The sequence below is a fragment of the Mchenga conophoros genome, linkage group LG10 (assembly GCF_057382185.1).
Source record: "Mchenga conophoros isolate Kocher_MC1m ecotype Shallow Benthic linkage group LG10, M_conophoros_male_GT1.1, whole genome shotgun sequence".
In the NCBI taxonomy this organism is placed as follows: Eukaryota; Metazoa; Chordata; class Actinopteri; order Cichliformes; family Cichlidae; genus Mchenga; species Mchenga conophoros.
Window position 1 is genome coordinate 10,005,063 of NC_140535.1, and position 14,804 is coordinate 10,019,866.

Sequence of the window (14,804 nt, forward strand, 5' to 3'; positions counted from 1 at the left end):
CAAGAAAAATTACCTTTTTTGTCACCAGGTGATAATTATCCTTGAAGTTCAAGTTAATTACATCAGAGTGCAATGTGTCCACGGTTTGACGTAATTAGCTCTTGTACAATAAAGACCATAAATGTATGGTTTAATGTTTCTGTTATTTAGCACTTACACGATAGCACCAAACCATACATGATTTGATGCTGACTGTAAGTATTTGCGACAAAGATTTACAACCAGTGTAGACCAATTGTCAGAAGCGATTAATGTTCACGTCTGAAGTCTTGGGGCTTGTTTGTATCTGTGGGCCTCAGGACTGGTTAGCTAGTGTGAGGCCAAGGACAAATCGTTTGTGACACCATTTGCACAGCACTCAATTGCAAGCCACCTTTTATTTTGCACGCCTGTGTGTTAGACTGAGGGTAGGAGATGGAGATAATTTTGCTGTGGGCTGGTTTCAGTATTTTGGTGTGTAATATATCATGTTAAAAAGTCACAGCATCAGGGAGATGACAAATGGGTAACATGTGTAATCAACACGCCGGTATTAACGAAGCTATTATCTCTCTCTTTTTTTTTTTTCTGGTGGGCTTTTATCAGTTGTATTTACTATGCGAAAGAGAGTAGAGGGAGTGTGAAATGAAGGGCTGGCTTATTATAGCTTGACTTGGACTCACAATTTTCACCTTTTGCCTCAGAAGGCACTACTCAGACTCTGCAATGGGCAGGGTTTGTGTAGTAAAATTATAACCAGACCACTTAATCTCGCTGGGATCATCATTACCTGAAAATTGGCCCCTGAGTTAAGATATAAATGCTCTTAGAAAGCCTGAATAGCACTTAAAGAACCTAATGCTCCTGGCGCTCTGCGCTCACTCCCTGACGATGCCCTGCTTTCACGCAGACCACCACAAAGAATGGAAGAAAGAACACAATTTGTTCTGAGAGGAGAAAAAATGAATGTGTGACGCAGAGATTGGTGACAAAGGAGACACTACTCTCTTCAGTGGGAGACCTATGTAAATGCACATATGGTATCTAGAGCTATTATGGAGGCTGGAGCTGTTTAGCTGTCATCTCACACCTCTTGGAATACTGTGTTTGCACCTTATAAGCAGTTTGCCACATTTTCCAGTGCTCAGAAAGAAAAGCTAGTCCACAGAGACAGATCTGTTACCTACATTGCTGTTTGTTATTTTTAATGGTGCTCAGCTTGATATAGACACAAGATGAACTATATATCTACAATTGTGATATGTGAAGCAATTATTTTAGATGGATGAAACGTGATTGTTGCAACGGTATCTTAGGTAAGGCGCTATGTAAGACGAAAAAAGATAAAGAGGAACTGCAAATTGGATCTCTCTATAATGAACCTTAATTTGTGTATTTAATATAGAGGATGTTGTCTTGAACGTAAGAAGTGTCTCTTAAGAATGTAATTTTCTGCTCTGCTCAGAAACACAAGTCAAACATACTTTATGCCTTCATAGCATATGTGTGTCTTTGCAATTTCAAAAGTGTGAAATGTGAAAATTTATTTTCACACATCATGCAGCCTAAGAAGGCAGTATATCTCGCACTGAAGGGAGGGAAGGGAAAAAAAGAGAAGAGGATTTTTCACTTAATGTAATTTGACCCCAGTGTCAGTATTGACTTAGAGGTTATGCCACTTTGCTCACCTCCTTGTGTCACTTTAACCTCCTAGGACAATGGGATGCATAACACAGAATATTCACCAAAAAAAGAAAAAAAAATCAACTGGGATCTGCTTAGCTCTTTCATCCAGATCTGTAGGTCTCTGTTTATTGATTGCCATGTCAAGCATAGGGCCATGGGGCTGTCTCAAGGCTCCACTCCAATAACAATCACCAGGGACGACAGGTGACAAGTCACACAGATGCTAGCAGCTTGGAACCAGCCAAACAAGTTAATTATACTTCCAGGAGCTTCATCTGCATACCGCCTTTTCACTAATGCATTTGCAGCACATTTGTCTCTTGTACGGACACCAAACTGTTGCATGGCGTCATACTAACCCCTATTTTTATATGAGAGAGAAATAACTGTAACCTGCTGACAGAAAGTTTTTAATATGTGAAATCAAACACCTTTTTTTTTCTTGGCTGTGTAATTTATGTAATCTGACACTATATAAAATACTTGATGTATTTCTGGAATTTAACATTAAACAGCCAAGTGACGATCAAAAGAACACATCCCTACATTTCTTCTTTGTGTGGAAGATTGTTCTACTTAAAGAAGAAAAATTTTAAGATGAGTATTTTTGCTGTTGGAAAGCCCTGGATGCTCTATATCAACTCTAGCTGATTTGGTTTCTTCACAGTGGAGAGGAGATGGACACAGATTCAGAAGTGGAGGACCGTGTGGACGGAGTCAAGTCTTGGCTCTCCAAGAACAAAGGCTCCTCCAAGACCATGTCACAAGAGGGAAGTCTGAAGAGCACCAGGTTAGTGAAAGCTTTCCATGCTTTTTGTCAGATGACCGTATAATTCCCCATTATAACAGTGATGAAACTACCCACATCGCCAGCCTTAAAAAGGCTCACGATTACCTGGGGCAGTTTGCAACAGAAGGATGAGTATTTCATGTGATTAGGTGTCATCTCTCTCTCCCGGTAATCTGTCTAATGACAGGAGGCAGGATGGGGAAGCGGCTGCTGTCAAATTTATTGAAGTGGCCTGTGGCCAGTTGGCACGCCTGCAAAATGACGCCTCTACCACAGTTAGATAGATCTTCTCACTGGTTGATTGCCTCACTTTCTACAGTGTACACTGTGCATAACAGCAATAGCCAGAGGTACTGAATGTGTTCCCTGACTCTTGAATGGTTTCAAGGACAAAATGAAAATGACAGATTTATTCTATAACAAATTGACATCAGTGTGTCAAAGTATGAAAATGTAACCTTTCAGTTACCACATATAAGCTGTCATAGTTGTCATACATCAGCTGTGAATATTTCACGAAATTAAAATTGAGAGTTCCGGCTTTAAATACGCAGTATTTTTCTTCTTGTGTTCTCCTGGTTGTCATTTTTCTTATGCGACTCTTTAGATATTCAGCAAATGCAGATGCCAAAGAGATGAAAGAAGGTAAGGAGAAGATTAATGACAAAGATGGGAAAGAGGTAGAGCCGAGCAGATCGGTGTCTGTCCTGAGCTCTCTGAGCTACCGGAAACGCTCCAATCTGAAGGACTCCATAGGAGGTACAGGCGATGACAGCTCCCTGTTCAACACTCTCAAAGAACAGCCTGACACACTAGACCATGCCTCCATTCGAAAATCTAAATCAAAGTCTGGAGACCTTCAGGAAGATTGGAAGAAGAGTCGGTCACAGGAAGACTTAGAAGACAAAGGTTCTGTCATCTCTTTAGCCTATTCTGAAGCCACCAGCAGAGCCAGGAAGGGTTTGGAGTCCCGCTGGACTTCACGCAGCAGCCCTGAGTTTGATAAAGAGTCCATGGTATCCTCTGTGGGTCCCAGCAGGATGTCCACCCGGAGAGCAATGATGGACATGGATGATGACAATAAGTCAACTATCAGCAGTGTGAGCCGATCCAGCCCTCGATCGCTCCATCGCAGCACATCTTGGAAAGATGAGAGACGCAACAGCTCTCGCTTGTCCGTTGCCCGCAGCTGTGGCCTGAGTGAGTTTGGCCTACACGTAGATGACGATGATGACGGCCAGAGTGTTGCTTTTAGCAGAGGGGGAGCCTCGCCTTACAGTCCCCGCTCACGCAGTCGCAGCCTTTCTACATCAGCTCAAACACGCTCATCAGACAACAATCCGCTTGACACGTCAGACATTAAATTAGTCACCCATCGAAACTACTTGGACCCTGACCTAGAGGCTGCAATTAATGAGGTGCTGAGCTTCAAACCTATTAAGTTCAAACGCAGCAAACTTGATGAGTCTAGTGATGAGGACAAGGATGAAAAGATGAAACAAGTGAGTGAGGACAGTAGGAAGAAGGTTGAAAGTGAAGGGCTGGGCTGCAGCACTTCTAACCCGCTTCGTTCTTCATTAGGCTCTACTCTGGAGCACAGTAACAGGCCAACAAGCACCAGCAGCTCTCGTAGTTGTCTAGATAAAAAAGGTAAAGTTTCATCATCTGAGAGCTCCTCATCGTCAGATGACCATCACAGCAGAAAGAGCTCAAAGTTGAAAAAGGGCAAGAAGAAATCCAAGAAGAGCTCTAAGAAAAAAAGCGAATCAGAAGACTCTTCTTCCTCTTCAGAGTCTTCGTCCTCCAACTCAGCCATCTCCTACCGCAGCTCCAGTAGTATTAAAAAGTGCCCTAAACAAGAATCTGATGACGACGAGAAGGAACTTCCAGGTCATGGAAAATCTAGTAAGAAGGAAACAAAGAAGAAGCAGAAGAAAATGGACAGCTTGGTGATGAAGTACCTGTACAGGCATGACAGTGACTGATACTGAACGAAGGTGATACTTGGTGTGGTGATAACCCCGAGCCTGCCATAAAGTTTGGTCGTCTGACTTAAAATACTAACGTTTGCTATGTGTGACAGTTTCTTTGTTTTTAGTTTGGTTTTTATTCATCATTTTGACTAAATGGTCCGTGTGAAGAACAAATGCTGATTTGTACTACTACCAGTGTTCTTGACAAACATGACACAGGCCTATTGATGCCTACCACCGTTTTTCCTTTGCTTGTACTGACATTTGTCTTAATTTAAGCTTCACATTTTTCCATACACTGTAGTGATGCCTCTGGTTTGCATTACACAAACTCCTTGAGTTTTAGTTTTAAATTCCATTAGAAACAACAGTTTATATTTAGGTTTAAAGTAATCCATCACTGCAATTCATCAGATTATTTTTAGCTTTTATTTGTCCCGCTCCAAGGCATCACAGGCAGCACACTGAAATATTTGTCCTGAAATAGTAGTGATATAAAGCAGTGTTACATTCCTGTGTGTTTTTTATTTAAAAAAAAAAAGCATCTCTGCAAATCTGAGTGTTTTTCCTAATGGTGTTTGAGATGGTGTTTTGCACGCATAGTATTAAGAGAAGAGTGTCTGCCTGTGACTGTTCCTCTAGCACAAACTGATAAACAGATGCTGGCAATAACGGGGAAAAAATGTAATTACACCTATTTTTCTTTTTGCATGTTAACTGTGAAGAGTTCAGGTGTGACGTGACTGTTGATATTATTTGATGTAAACATGTGTAATATATTCTAAAATTAGCTCTGCCTCAAAAGCTATCTATTTTGAGTTCCTGATAGCATCTCTTGTTCTTGTCATACCTATGCCAGCGAACTAATAAAGGCCAGTTTTCTGTATGTGTTAACAATTTAGCCTTAAAACACAGCTCTCTGTGTGCTGTTGCTTTTGCTGTTGCAAAATGGTCAAATATTCATTTCACACTTCATTAAAGTAAACCTACTTGAAAGTAATTATTAGGACATTTTGATTTTAATTTGTATTGCTTGTTTTGATACATCTTGCTGCTCTGGAAGCTAGTTACACAGGTGGCTTAAAGCAATCTGGTTATATATTAGTTTTCATGGATATAGCTAGAAGGTAATCAAATTATAAATATGTTAATTTGCAAGCACCCCTTTTATCAAATTTTTAAAAAGTATTTTTTAAATGTTAGTGTCCTTGGCTTATGTACTGACACAGTTCATGGATGAAATGCAGCATTTTGTATGTTGAACATGCAGTGCAGTGTACTTCAAGCAGATGTCTAATACTCAAGGACACTCATGTGTGTTTAATCAGAAAGATACTATTTTAGTGTTAAAGAGCCTGTTTCAGTGGTTTTTCCTTGTTCTCATTAAATTGTATCTTAATGGAAGTATTCATATACTGGAATCTCTGCAGTAAGCTAAGCTGCTATCAAACTAGTGCAATGAGTGATTCTGATGTAATGAGTTGTCATGACAATGGATTCTAAGAATGGCTCCAGGTAAATAACCTTTTTAATGAGTAGAGGCAGAAGCAAGGCACAAGCTCACTGAATGCTGTGTTGGTTCTGATTTAATCTCTTCTACATTTAACCTACTAACAGCACATATTTACTAATATTTGAACATGGTGCCATTACAATACTTCTGCATGTAATTTTTAAGCATTTAGCTCAATAAGAAATTTCTTTTAATGATTCATAAAGTTTTTTTTATTGGTGTCCACAGAGCTAGAATCTCTGTGACGCAAAAAGAGGGAAACCATGCTAACATAGTGCATGCATGTCTTGCTCATTTAAGAGTTTATTGACTGGAAAGAGTCAGCCAAGAGTTTTGTATCTTAAAAGCTGTTTTCTTTTCTTTTCTTTTTTTATGTGCGTTTGCTTTTTTTTATGGGGCTATAAAAGAAATCGTGTTCTAATGTGTCTGTATGTGTATTGACCCCTACAGCCCTCCTGTACACCGGAGAGATGCGAGTCTGCCCAGATCAGATGAAGAGGATGAGGTGGACAGAGATGGGGGGCAGGCGCCGAGGCAGATCAACTGCGAGGGCTCGCTGGCAGAGAGCTCGTCATAATCCACAGCCTGTCAACCTTGGTTTTTCAGTGACACCAATCGCACAACAGGGACACAGTTCTTTTCTGCTAACTTTATTACTCTTTCCCAGCCAACAAGAACAGAAATGAGGCACACAAAGAATGCTTTTTGTTGAGTAGGTTAGCTTGGGCATTTCATTATCCTCATTGTGGCACACCTAATAACATCATAAAATTATTTTGCTTAAATTATGCTTCTTTTAAGTATTATTTGAAAGAATATTAAAATGAAGGACTATCAGAAGAACCTTTGTGCTGCTGCTTTATTTATAAGAGCTGCTTTTCAGGCATATTTAAGCACCCCTCTGCACTTTTCTGACTTTACAGATAGCTCTGCCAAGAGGATTTAGATAAGCCTGCTTTGGTTTTGGACTTCTTCAAGAAGGTCTGACCAACTATTAAGATTATTCTTATCTTTTCCATTAATGTAGACTACTGCAGTGGGAGGAATTAACCTCTTTTTAATTAATTATCTCACTGCCCGTTTACATATGGCTCTTGTTGCAACTTGAGATATTCATAATTTTAAGAATGTGAGGTTAGCTAATTATTGCTGACAGGAAAAAAAACAGACAAAACTAAAACCAAGCTGTTAGGGTTTTAAAGATGACCTATGTTGGAAATTCTGAGAAATGGAGTTAAGTTAAGATTTCAATGTGCATTGATAGTTTAAATGGATATATACTATGTTGAATCAAATGCTTTAGATGCAACTTAGATAAAATTGAATAAAGCTACAAGTATTTTATTGAGATGAAGTTTGCTGTATTTTTGTGCTACTTGAAGTTCAAAGGGAATGCATTTTTTTGTTGCTAATATAGCTTCTTTAAATAATATCCCACAGGAGATTATTCCAGTTTTTGGATATATAATAAAATGAAGTCTGTTCTGATCTCTCCGTTGCTGATTTTACTACTTTAAAAGTGTACGATGAAGATGATCTTTAGAGCATTTTGGGCAAATTGGCTTAAGCAAATAATTCCATACCTTTTTGCTATTTCAGGGTGCCAAATATGACATGGATTATATTCTTATAAATAGTTAATGTTTGCATATGAGAAAAGTTTGGGTTGGGAATGTAAAAGCAGCCCTTAAAATCATATTCCTTTCTTTTATATTGAGGCTCTTTCTCAAAGCTGTCATTTTGAATGTAATTTAAAGGATCATTAGAGCCATATGTTAAAATATCAGCAGCAGGATTTGAAAGATTCTTCCTTGTGTTGGGCTTTTTTCATTCAAAGTACTGCCAAAAAACCTTTGATTAAAACCACTCTGCTCATAAAATGTAATACTTGTATGTAATTTCAGATGCACAGAGGTATGAATTGATTTCTTATTGGCATTTTTTTTCTTTCCAGGCACATATGAAAATAACTGAATACTTCTTTATTTAACCTTGATAATGATATCCTTAGTGTGATGTAATGGATTTTAATGTATGGGCTTTCTGCTCATGCGAAGAAAAGCTTGAAGTGTCTGTCTTACTATTAGCATATTATTTTCTCAGTTTTCTTTTCTATGCTTCAGACATGAATATTAATGTGGAACACAGGAAACTTTGATGTCAGTTTTTCAGAATAGACTTGTTAAATGAAGAAGAAGAAGAAAAAAACCTCCAAGTTGGAGTAACTGACTTTACCAGATAATACTTCAAAACTTTGCACTTCATCGTATCTTTTTAAAAGGCTTGTCTATTTTCATTATTGAACAGATTGCCACATGTTATATGCGTGATCTCAGAGGGATTTTTTTTTTTTTTTTGGCAAATAAATTCTGCTGTTTACAAAAATCTGTGTTGGCTCACTGTAATTGCATAGAGGTATAATTTGGATTCACATTAGTTTGAAATTCACCACTATCAGAAAACAGTTTGAGAAATGGTTACAAAGCAAGGAGGACAGGTTTAGTTTAAGAAAAAAAAAATCTGATGTCTGATTAATTTTAGCTCATCTGCTGCATGGAAGTGTCTCATCATACCCATCCAGTTTTCCCAGGAGAGCACAGAGGAAACAAGCAATTCATAGAAATGATTAATTCCGAGTAGATGGGGAGGCAGACTGAATGTTGCTCACACTTAATTTGACTGCTGCACATCTACACAGTTCAAAACCAAGCCTTGGGCAAATTCAGGAAGATCAAAAACCTGAGTGCAAGCATAGTCTTCCTTCCACATCAATCTTTATTCTACATAGGCAAAGCTTACCTAGATTCAAAGGGATTGATGGGTTTTAGATTACCACCTTGGTTGACATTCACACACAGTGTGTTTTTGCTTTAAAGAATCCCCCTATTTATCCAACCAATCTGTAATCCTCGCTCCTATACACAACCTGTTCTGCTGCATCACTCTGTGCCAGGGAGCTTTTGCTGTAATTTCACTTCACTTGCGTGCACCCTCCGGATGGCTGCATGTTTCTGCTTAAAGGCTTTCCATTGAGTGACAGATTAAATTCTGCTCCCGATTTTACTTATTTTGGCTCTAACACTGTTTCACAAGCCACTGGAGCAGGAAGTCATTAGCTCAACAAAGCCAAGCAAGTCTGTGTTTACGGTGCCACCCTCCCTGTTATTTAAACAGAGCGGTTAGACCACAGACATTTGCTGCGCTGGAAGTCTAAAGCTGCACCTCCATGGACAACAGTGCCCCATACAATTATATAGCATGCCAGGCTTTTCATTTAGCTTATTAAGTAGAACATCTGAATATTTGTGTTTTCTAGTAACCTTTAAGCATCGCCTTGGATGAATTTCTCTCAAAAATATTCACGGTACCTTCTTGCCTTCCCCAGCAAGATTATGTGCCAGCATGGACAAAGATGCACCTTTTCAAAATGACAAAGCTCATGGAGAGCAGCCAGACACGGTCACAACCGACTCTTAAATAACACTGTGTGCCAGCATCGGCATAAGCAGCTGTGTTCTCAGAGCGTCTTCACATTTTGACCTTGGTTGGAGGCCATCCTGCCAGGCTGTAAGATATGTGGGGGTGCAGTTAGACGGGAGAACATATTTATCAGGCATCATCCTCAACTATTAGTGCTTCCAGTTTCCTGCTGTATGCCTGCTGTCAATAAAGCACTGATTGGAGGCACTGGGACATTGCCTGCAGGGACCAGGTGAGGAGGCTGCATTCATTTGCAATTCTAAGATGAAAAGAAGCAGCAGAGTGTGCTGCTTGGGCGCCTCTCTTTGTTTGCACATATCATTTCCACTCTAATGAACACGGCGCAGTAGTGGGGCCTCAAGGCTCAAAGGTAGGTGCAAACATTGTTTACATTTTGCATAGGTCTTCTGTGGGCCTGGGGGACCATTAAAGGATTTTTTCTTCCTGTGTGGGACTTACCAAAAAAAAAAAAAAGGCAATGGGGAATCTGTGATTTATTTTGTTTCATGCCCCTCTAATACCTAAGCACGGTTTAAACCCCCCAAACAAATTGTGGGAATCCTTGGAGTGTTAAAAAAAATGTCGCAGCGTCTACCACCAATTTCAATGTCGGATTTCTCCCTCTCTATCTCCACTCCACACTATGCAGGTGGCCAAAGCCTCCCACTGTGCTCAGAACTGTTCAGTGCTTAGTGTCTCTGCCAAAGGAGAGTTGCTACCCCTGCCACTGATGTATGTGTATGTGTGTGTCTGGGTGAGAGGGAAATGAAGTCTTAGGATGTAGTCTACAGCAGTCCACTACATTTAAGGGATTTGAAAATGCAAATGGTCATTTTCTCTCTCTCCACAGCATTTCTCTGTGGTAAAAATGTTAGCAGAGTGTGCTGCTTCACCAACGCTTTGTGCTCTCGGTTCTTCACAGTGATGGGATTTCCTTTGTTTCCTTTCACCTTCTGCTGCAATTATATTTTTTTAGTTCTGCAAGCCTCAGAGACAGATCCAGGGTTGTCCTTAAATCCAAGTGTTAGATGAACAAATACCCACATGGTCGTCTCTTATTTCTTATCTGACTGTGGTTTGCGCATTTTATTTTGCATGTCTTTCTAAAATGATTTGTATACGCAACACCTACTGTGAACTATTCATTTAATGAAAATCTGTTTCAATCATAAGGCACCAAATCACAGCCACAGTCGCCTCAAGGTGCCTTATATAGTAAGACCCAACAATAATAGAATTCAGTGAAAGTTGATAAAATCAAAACATATAAAAACTTAATCAAATACACTCCCCCTCTAATCCGAATCTCTATTTCATAGGTCATAGAGATTGACAGGCCAAACACATTATATGACTCCTGCTTTAATCTTAATGCTTCCTGGGTGTTTTAGAGGTCATCCACAGTCTGACCTCTAAAACTAAGCTTTTTATTTCATCATATCCTGAGTGGAGCGAGCATTTGAATATAATCTTATAAACCTTTTTTTATTTTATTTTAAAATCATGTGTTTGGTTTTGTGCAACGACGACATGCACACAGCAGTAATTTAAATGTCCTGAATCTCTTTCCTCATTTGCTCATTTCTATTGTGAAAAAGCAACTTGATCAACCATATTAATTGTGGCCAAACAGATGGGAGGGTTGACATGGGCGAGGATGGTGACAGAGATTTGCGTAGGAGGCTGCTGGTGTAGCTGTGCTGCTTTCTTACACTGATAAATGCAGTGATAGATTACTAAGTAGCCCTTGAACTCTCTGGAAGGGGCGTTCACTGCTGCCATTGGTGTACCTACAGGCTGTCAGTGTTAATGGGAGGGAGGTGTGAAACCACAATGCTAAATTCCAATTTCCCCATCTCTGCATTTGTGAACAGGGGCCTGTTTCTAATAATCCCTACATTTTAGATCCCACTTCCACCCGTCGGGAGGTGTGGCATGTTGTTTCCTGAGAGCTGCTGCTACGCTTTCCCTTCATGGTCAACACATTGCACAGAAGCTCGTCCCCATCCTGAATACGCCTCAATTGACCATCAATAAATTTCTCTAAACACTGTCTTTGAAATCTCCTGCACTGCAAGAATATTTTTTTTCTTTTCCTCCATGAAAAACGTAAAACTATTTTATCTTTTGGAGTGCTGGGTTTTTTAACTACAAAGGAAATGTGAAAATACATTGTGTTGACTTTACCAGACACGTAAATATATTCTTCAGCTATGTCTTTGCGTGAGTCATTGCACTGAGAGATAAAATGTTCTCTACTTGGTGCCAGCACTTGACAGCTTGGTGGTCTTTACCACCAAACTCACGAGCACTGCAGCTATAAACTGATAGATAGCAGGAATTAACTATGCATCTAATTACAGACTTTATAAGCATAACTCAGTGAGCAGATGGAAGTCACTGGTGTGTTTGGAGTCACTTTATCCAAACCCCAGGAGAGTACACTGCATCATATCCAGAGGAACATATTCCTCTTCGAAGTGAGATTTATTTAAACTAATACAAAAGCCTAGTGGCCATTTGGCTTTGGACTGGTACTGTGTCATTGAGGCTTGGCATGAGCAGAGAAAATGTGCACATCTTTGCTGGAGTGTATACAAGATCTAGTTGGTTGTCACAGCACATATGTATATCGCTGTTGCCAGGTGGTGGATACATCTTAACCCATCGTGAACTGTACAGTAAATGCTACAGTCACAATCAGCTATAAGTGGGCTAAATGTTTCTCACAAGGAACTTATATGCTCTGAAAAACAGAGTTAAATGACATTTTCCATTAGGTAAACAAGACTAACAGTCATTAAATAAAGGCGCTAATAAACTAAAATTAACTATTTGCACACTTTGCTTTCCATGACTCGTGTTTCACATTTGCAATTACCTGTCAAATGTTTTAAAATGTAATTTTCTTTTTTAACTCTCAGGATGTCTGATGTTTGCACTGATATTTTTCAGAGCTTTGGCTTTTCATTTCTGCAGTAATTGAAAGGAGGACACTTTCACTCAAACCCAATCCCTGAATCTGAAGACGTGATTTTATTTTCCATTTCATTATAACCCTGGAGAAACTGGGGTAGGCAATTTGTGGCCACAGCTGATTGGGAGATCTTAAACTGTTATTCAAAGATGAGAACCAATCAACATCCGCTGGTGAGGTATTTAATGGAGATAAGGTTCTGAATAGAAATTGGAAAATGCATAAAGTGGCAAAGTGGTGCCTGGAACATATCCTGAGATTGACAGGCAGACATTGAATGAGTCGGGCAGGATACTAATGTCTATCCTGTCATTTGGCCTTCCCTTTTAGCAGGCTCCATCTCACTGTCCGTGTGGGACTAAGTCTGAGTGACAAGCCACTGACATTTACAATCTCTGGGCCTCAAAGTGTGGGCAAGCATGCCCGTGCTGAAATGTGATCACACTGGATGGTCAGAGTCATTAGTGAATCATGTTATGGCCCCGCATAGACTGCTATTACGCCCCTCCCCAGTTGATGGTGTTTTTTCTCTAAACTCTAATGCAGCTTTTGGTGTTTAATTATATTACTTTTAGTACAAGGTCATCACAGAGCACTACCTTTGGGTGAGATAAAGATTAAATAAAATACAAAAGGACACTTGAATATTTCATGATTGGCTGTTAGCTGTTCACAAGTTCAAATAAATAATTTAATGATGTAATGAAAACATGGCACTGACATAACTAAACTCAAAGATATTCTCAGAATATCTACCTATTACATTTAGCACTCATAAAACCTTAGAGACGCAGTGGTGAAAGGGAACCATACTGTGCCTAAGCTACATTTTTTAAGCATTTCGGTTGTGTGAGAATATTGTCCTTGTGTCTCTGTGCAGTAGCTAAGTAACGACAAAGTCAGCAATGTTGCTAGGAGACTTAATGTCCAGACAAATGGTAGACTAATAGTCACTGAATTATTCAGTATCAGCACAGGAGGTGAGGCAGTTAAGAAAAGTTATATCAGTGTGGAAGGTCTATTTTCTTCCTGAGACCTTTGCAAACGTACAAATGGACTTCATCACTGGAACTTCAGGTGGATCCGTTTATGTATATTTCCTCACCTTCATCCTCTGCAGTGCTCATACAGGGGCGTGCAAAGTGAAGTACCTCTCTCGCTCTCTCTCTTTTTCTGCAAGCCACTGCTCAAGCTATACTGTACAGTATGGATCCGTCCCATTCCAGTAGCACAAATTAATCTACACCAGCTGTCCACCTGAAACAGACCCCGTATGTACAGTACAAGGACACCTTCATTTATTTCACTTCTTCCTGCCAGGGGAAATCTACGAACGTGATTCAGAGCTCCTGTGCCGTTGTTCTGGCTAAACAATACATTTCAATGAGATGCAAGCTCTCAGCAACAATGTGAATATAAATCAGTAAATCGTTGCACACCTCCTTTTGAGTCTTAGGCAGGTAATGTGTGTGTGTGTGTGGTTTAGATTGCATTGGTTGTGAGGCAGTGCTTGTAGCTGTTTCTATAACTAGAACTAAAAGGAAATTGCTTGTAGCATTTTTCAGCAAAATACCAAATTACACACGGGTTGAAAAATATAGCTTATGGGTTTCTTTGAAGTTCAGATGTAATAAGGTTCAGGCAGTTTCTGGTGAAGGTGAAAGGACAGCATATTTCCCAGACAGACAGAACCAGGTGGTATAGCATTCAGCATGGCATGCTATAAACACAGCAAAATCACATGATTGTCGCCCTATGCTGTGCATGTGCATACTCAAAAACAGCAGCCCTGGGATTCAGTCATTTCTAAACACAATATATGTAACTATTTTTTTAAATGACTGTGTGCAATAAAAGACCAAAATACATTAACTGTTGTATAATGATACATTTATGAAGTATTTTAATCCAGCACTCAATGTTGCATCATTTGAAGGACTTTCTTTGCAAGATCCTTTGACTAACTAAATCCTACGTTTATTCTCGCAGTCTATTGTGCACTCACAGACTATTTTACACTTTACTGACACCAGCCTGGACCTTCTGCTTTTTTCAGAACTGCCTTAATTTTTCATGGCATAGATTCAACGAGGCGCTCGAAACATTGCTCAGAAATTTTTGCTCCGCACTGATAGCACATGATAGCATCGCACAGTTGCTGCAGATTTGGCTGCTGAATATCCATGATGTGAATCTCCTATTCCACCACATCCCAAAAGTGCTCTATTGGATTGAGATCTGGTGACTGTGGAGGCCATTTGAGTTCAAGATGATCTGAGCTTTGTGACATGGTTTGTTATCCTGTTAGAAGCAGACATCACAAGATGAGCACACTGTGGTCATAAAGGGATGCAAATGGCCACCAACAATACTCGGGAAGGCTGCAGTATTTAAACAATGCTCAGC

At 39.7% G+C, this 14,804-nt stretch overlaps 1 protein-coding gene across 3 annotated transcripts in view; it reads left to right on the plus strand.

The window, feature by feature from the left end:
* Positions 1-8,320, plus strand: part of LOC146565376 (unconventional myosin-XVIIIa-like) — a 61,170-nt gene extending 52,850 nt beyond the window's left edge. For all 3 annotated transcript variants that reach the window (XM_085288486.1, XM_085288487.1, XM_085288485.1), the window contains 3 exons: positions 2,333-2,455; positions 3,063-4,452; positions 6,392-8,320. In XM_085288486.1, coding sequence (XP_085144612.1) covers positions 2,333-2,455; positions 3,063-4,440 — 1,501 coding nt within the window. In that variant the 3' untranslated portion in view covers positions 4,441-4,452; positions 6,392-8,320. The remainder of the gene's footprint in view (positions 1-2,332; positions 2,456-3,062; positions 4,453-6,391) is intronic.
* Positions 8,321-14,804: the final 6,484 nt, after the last annotated feature.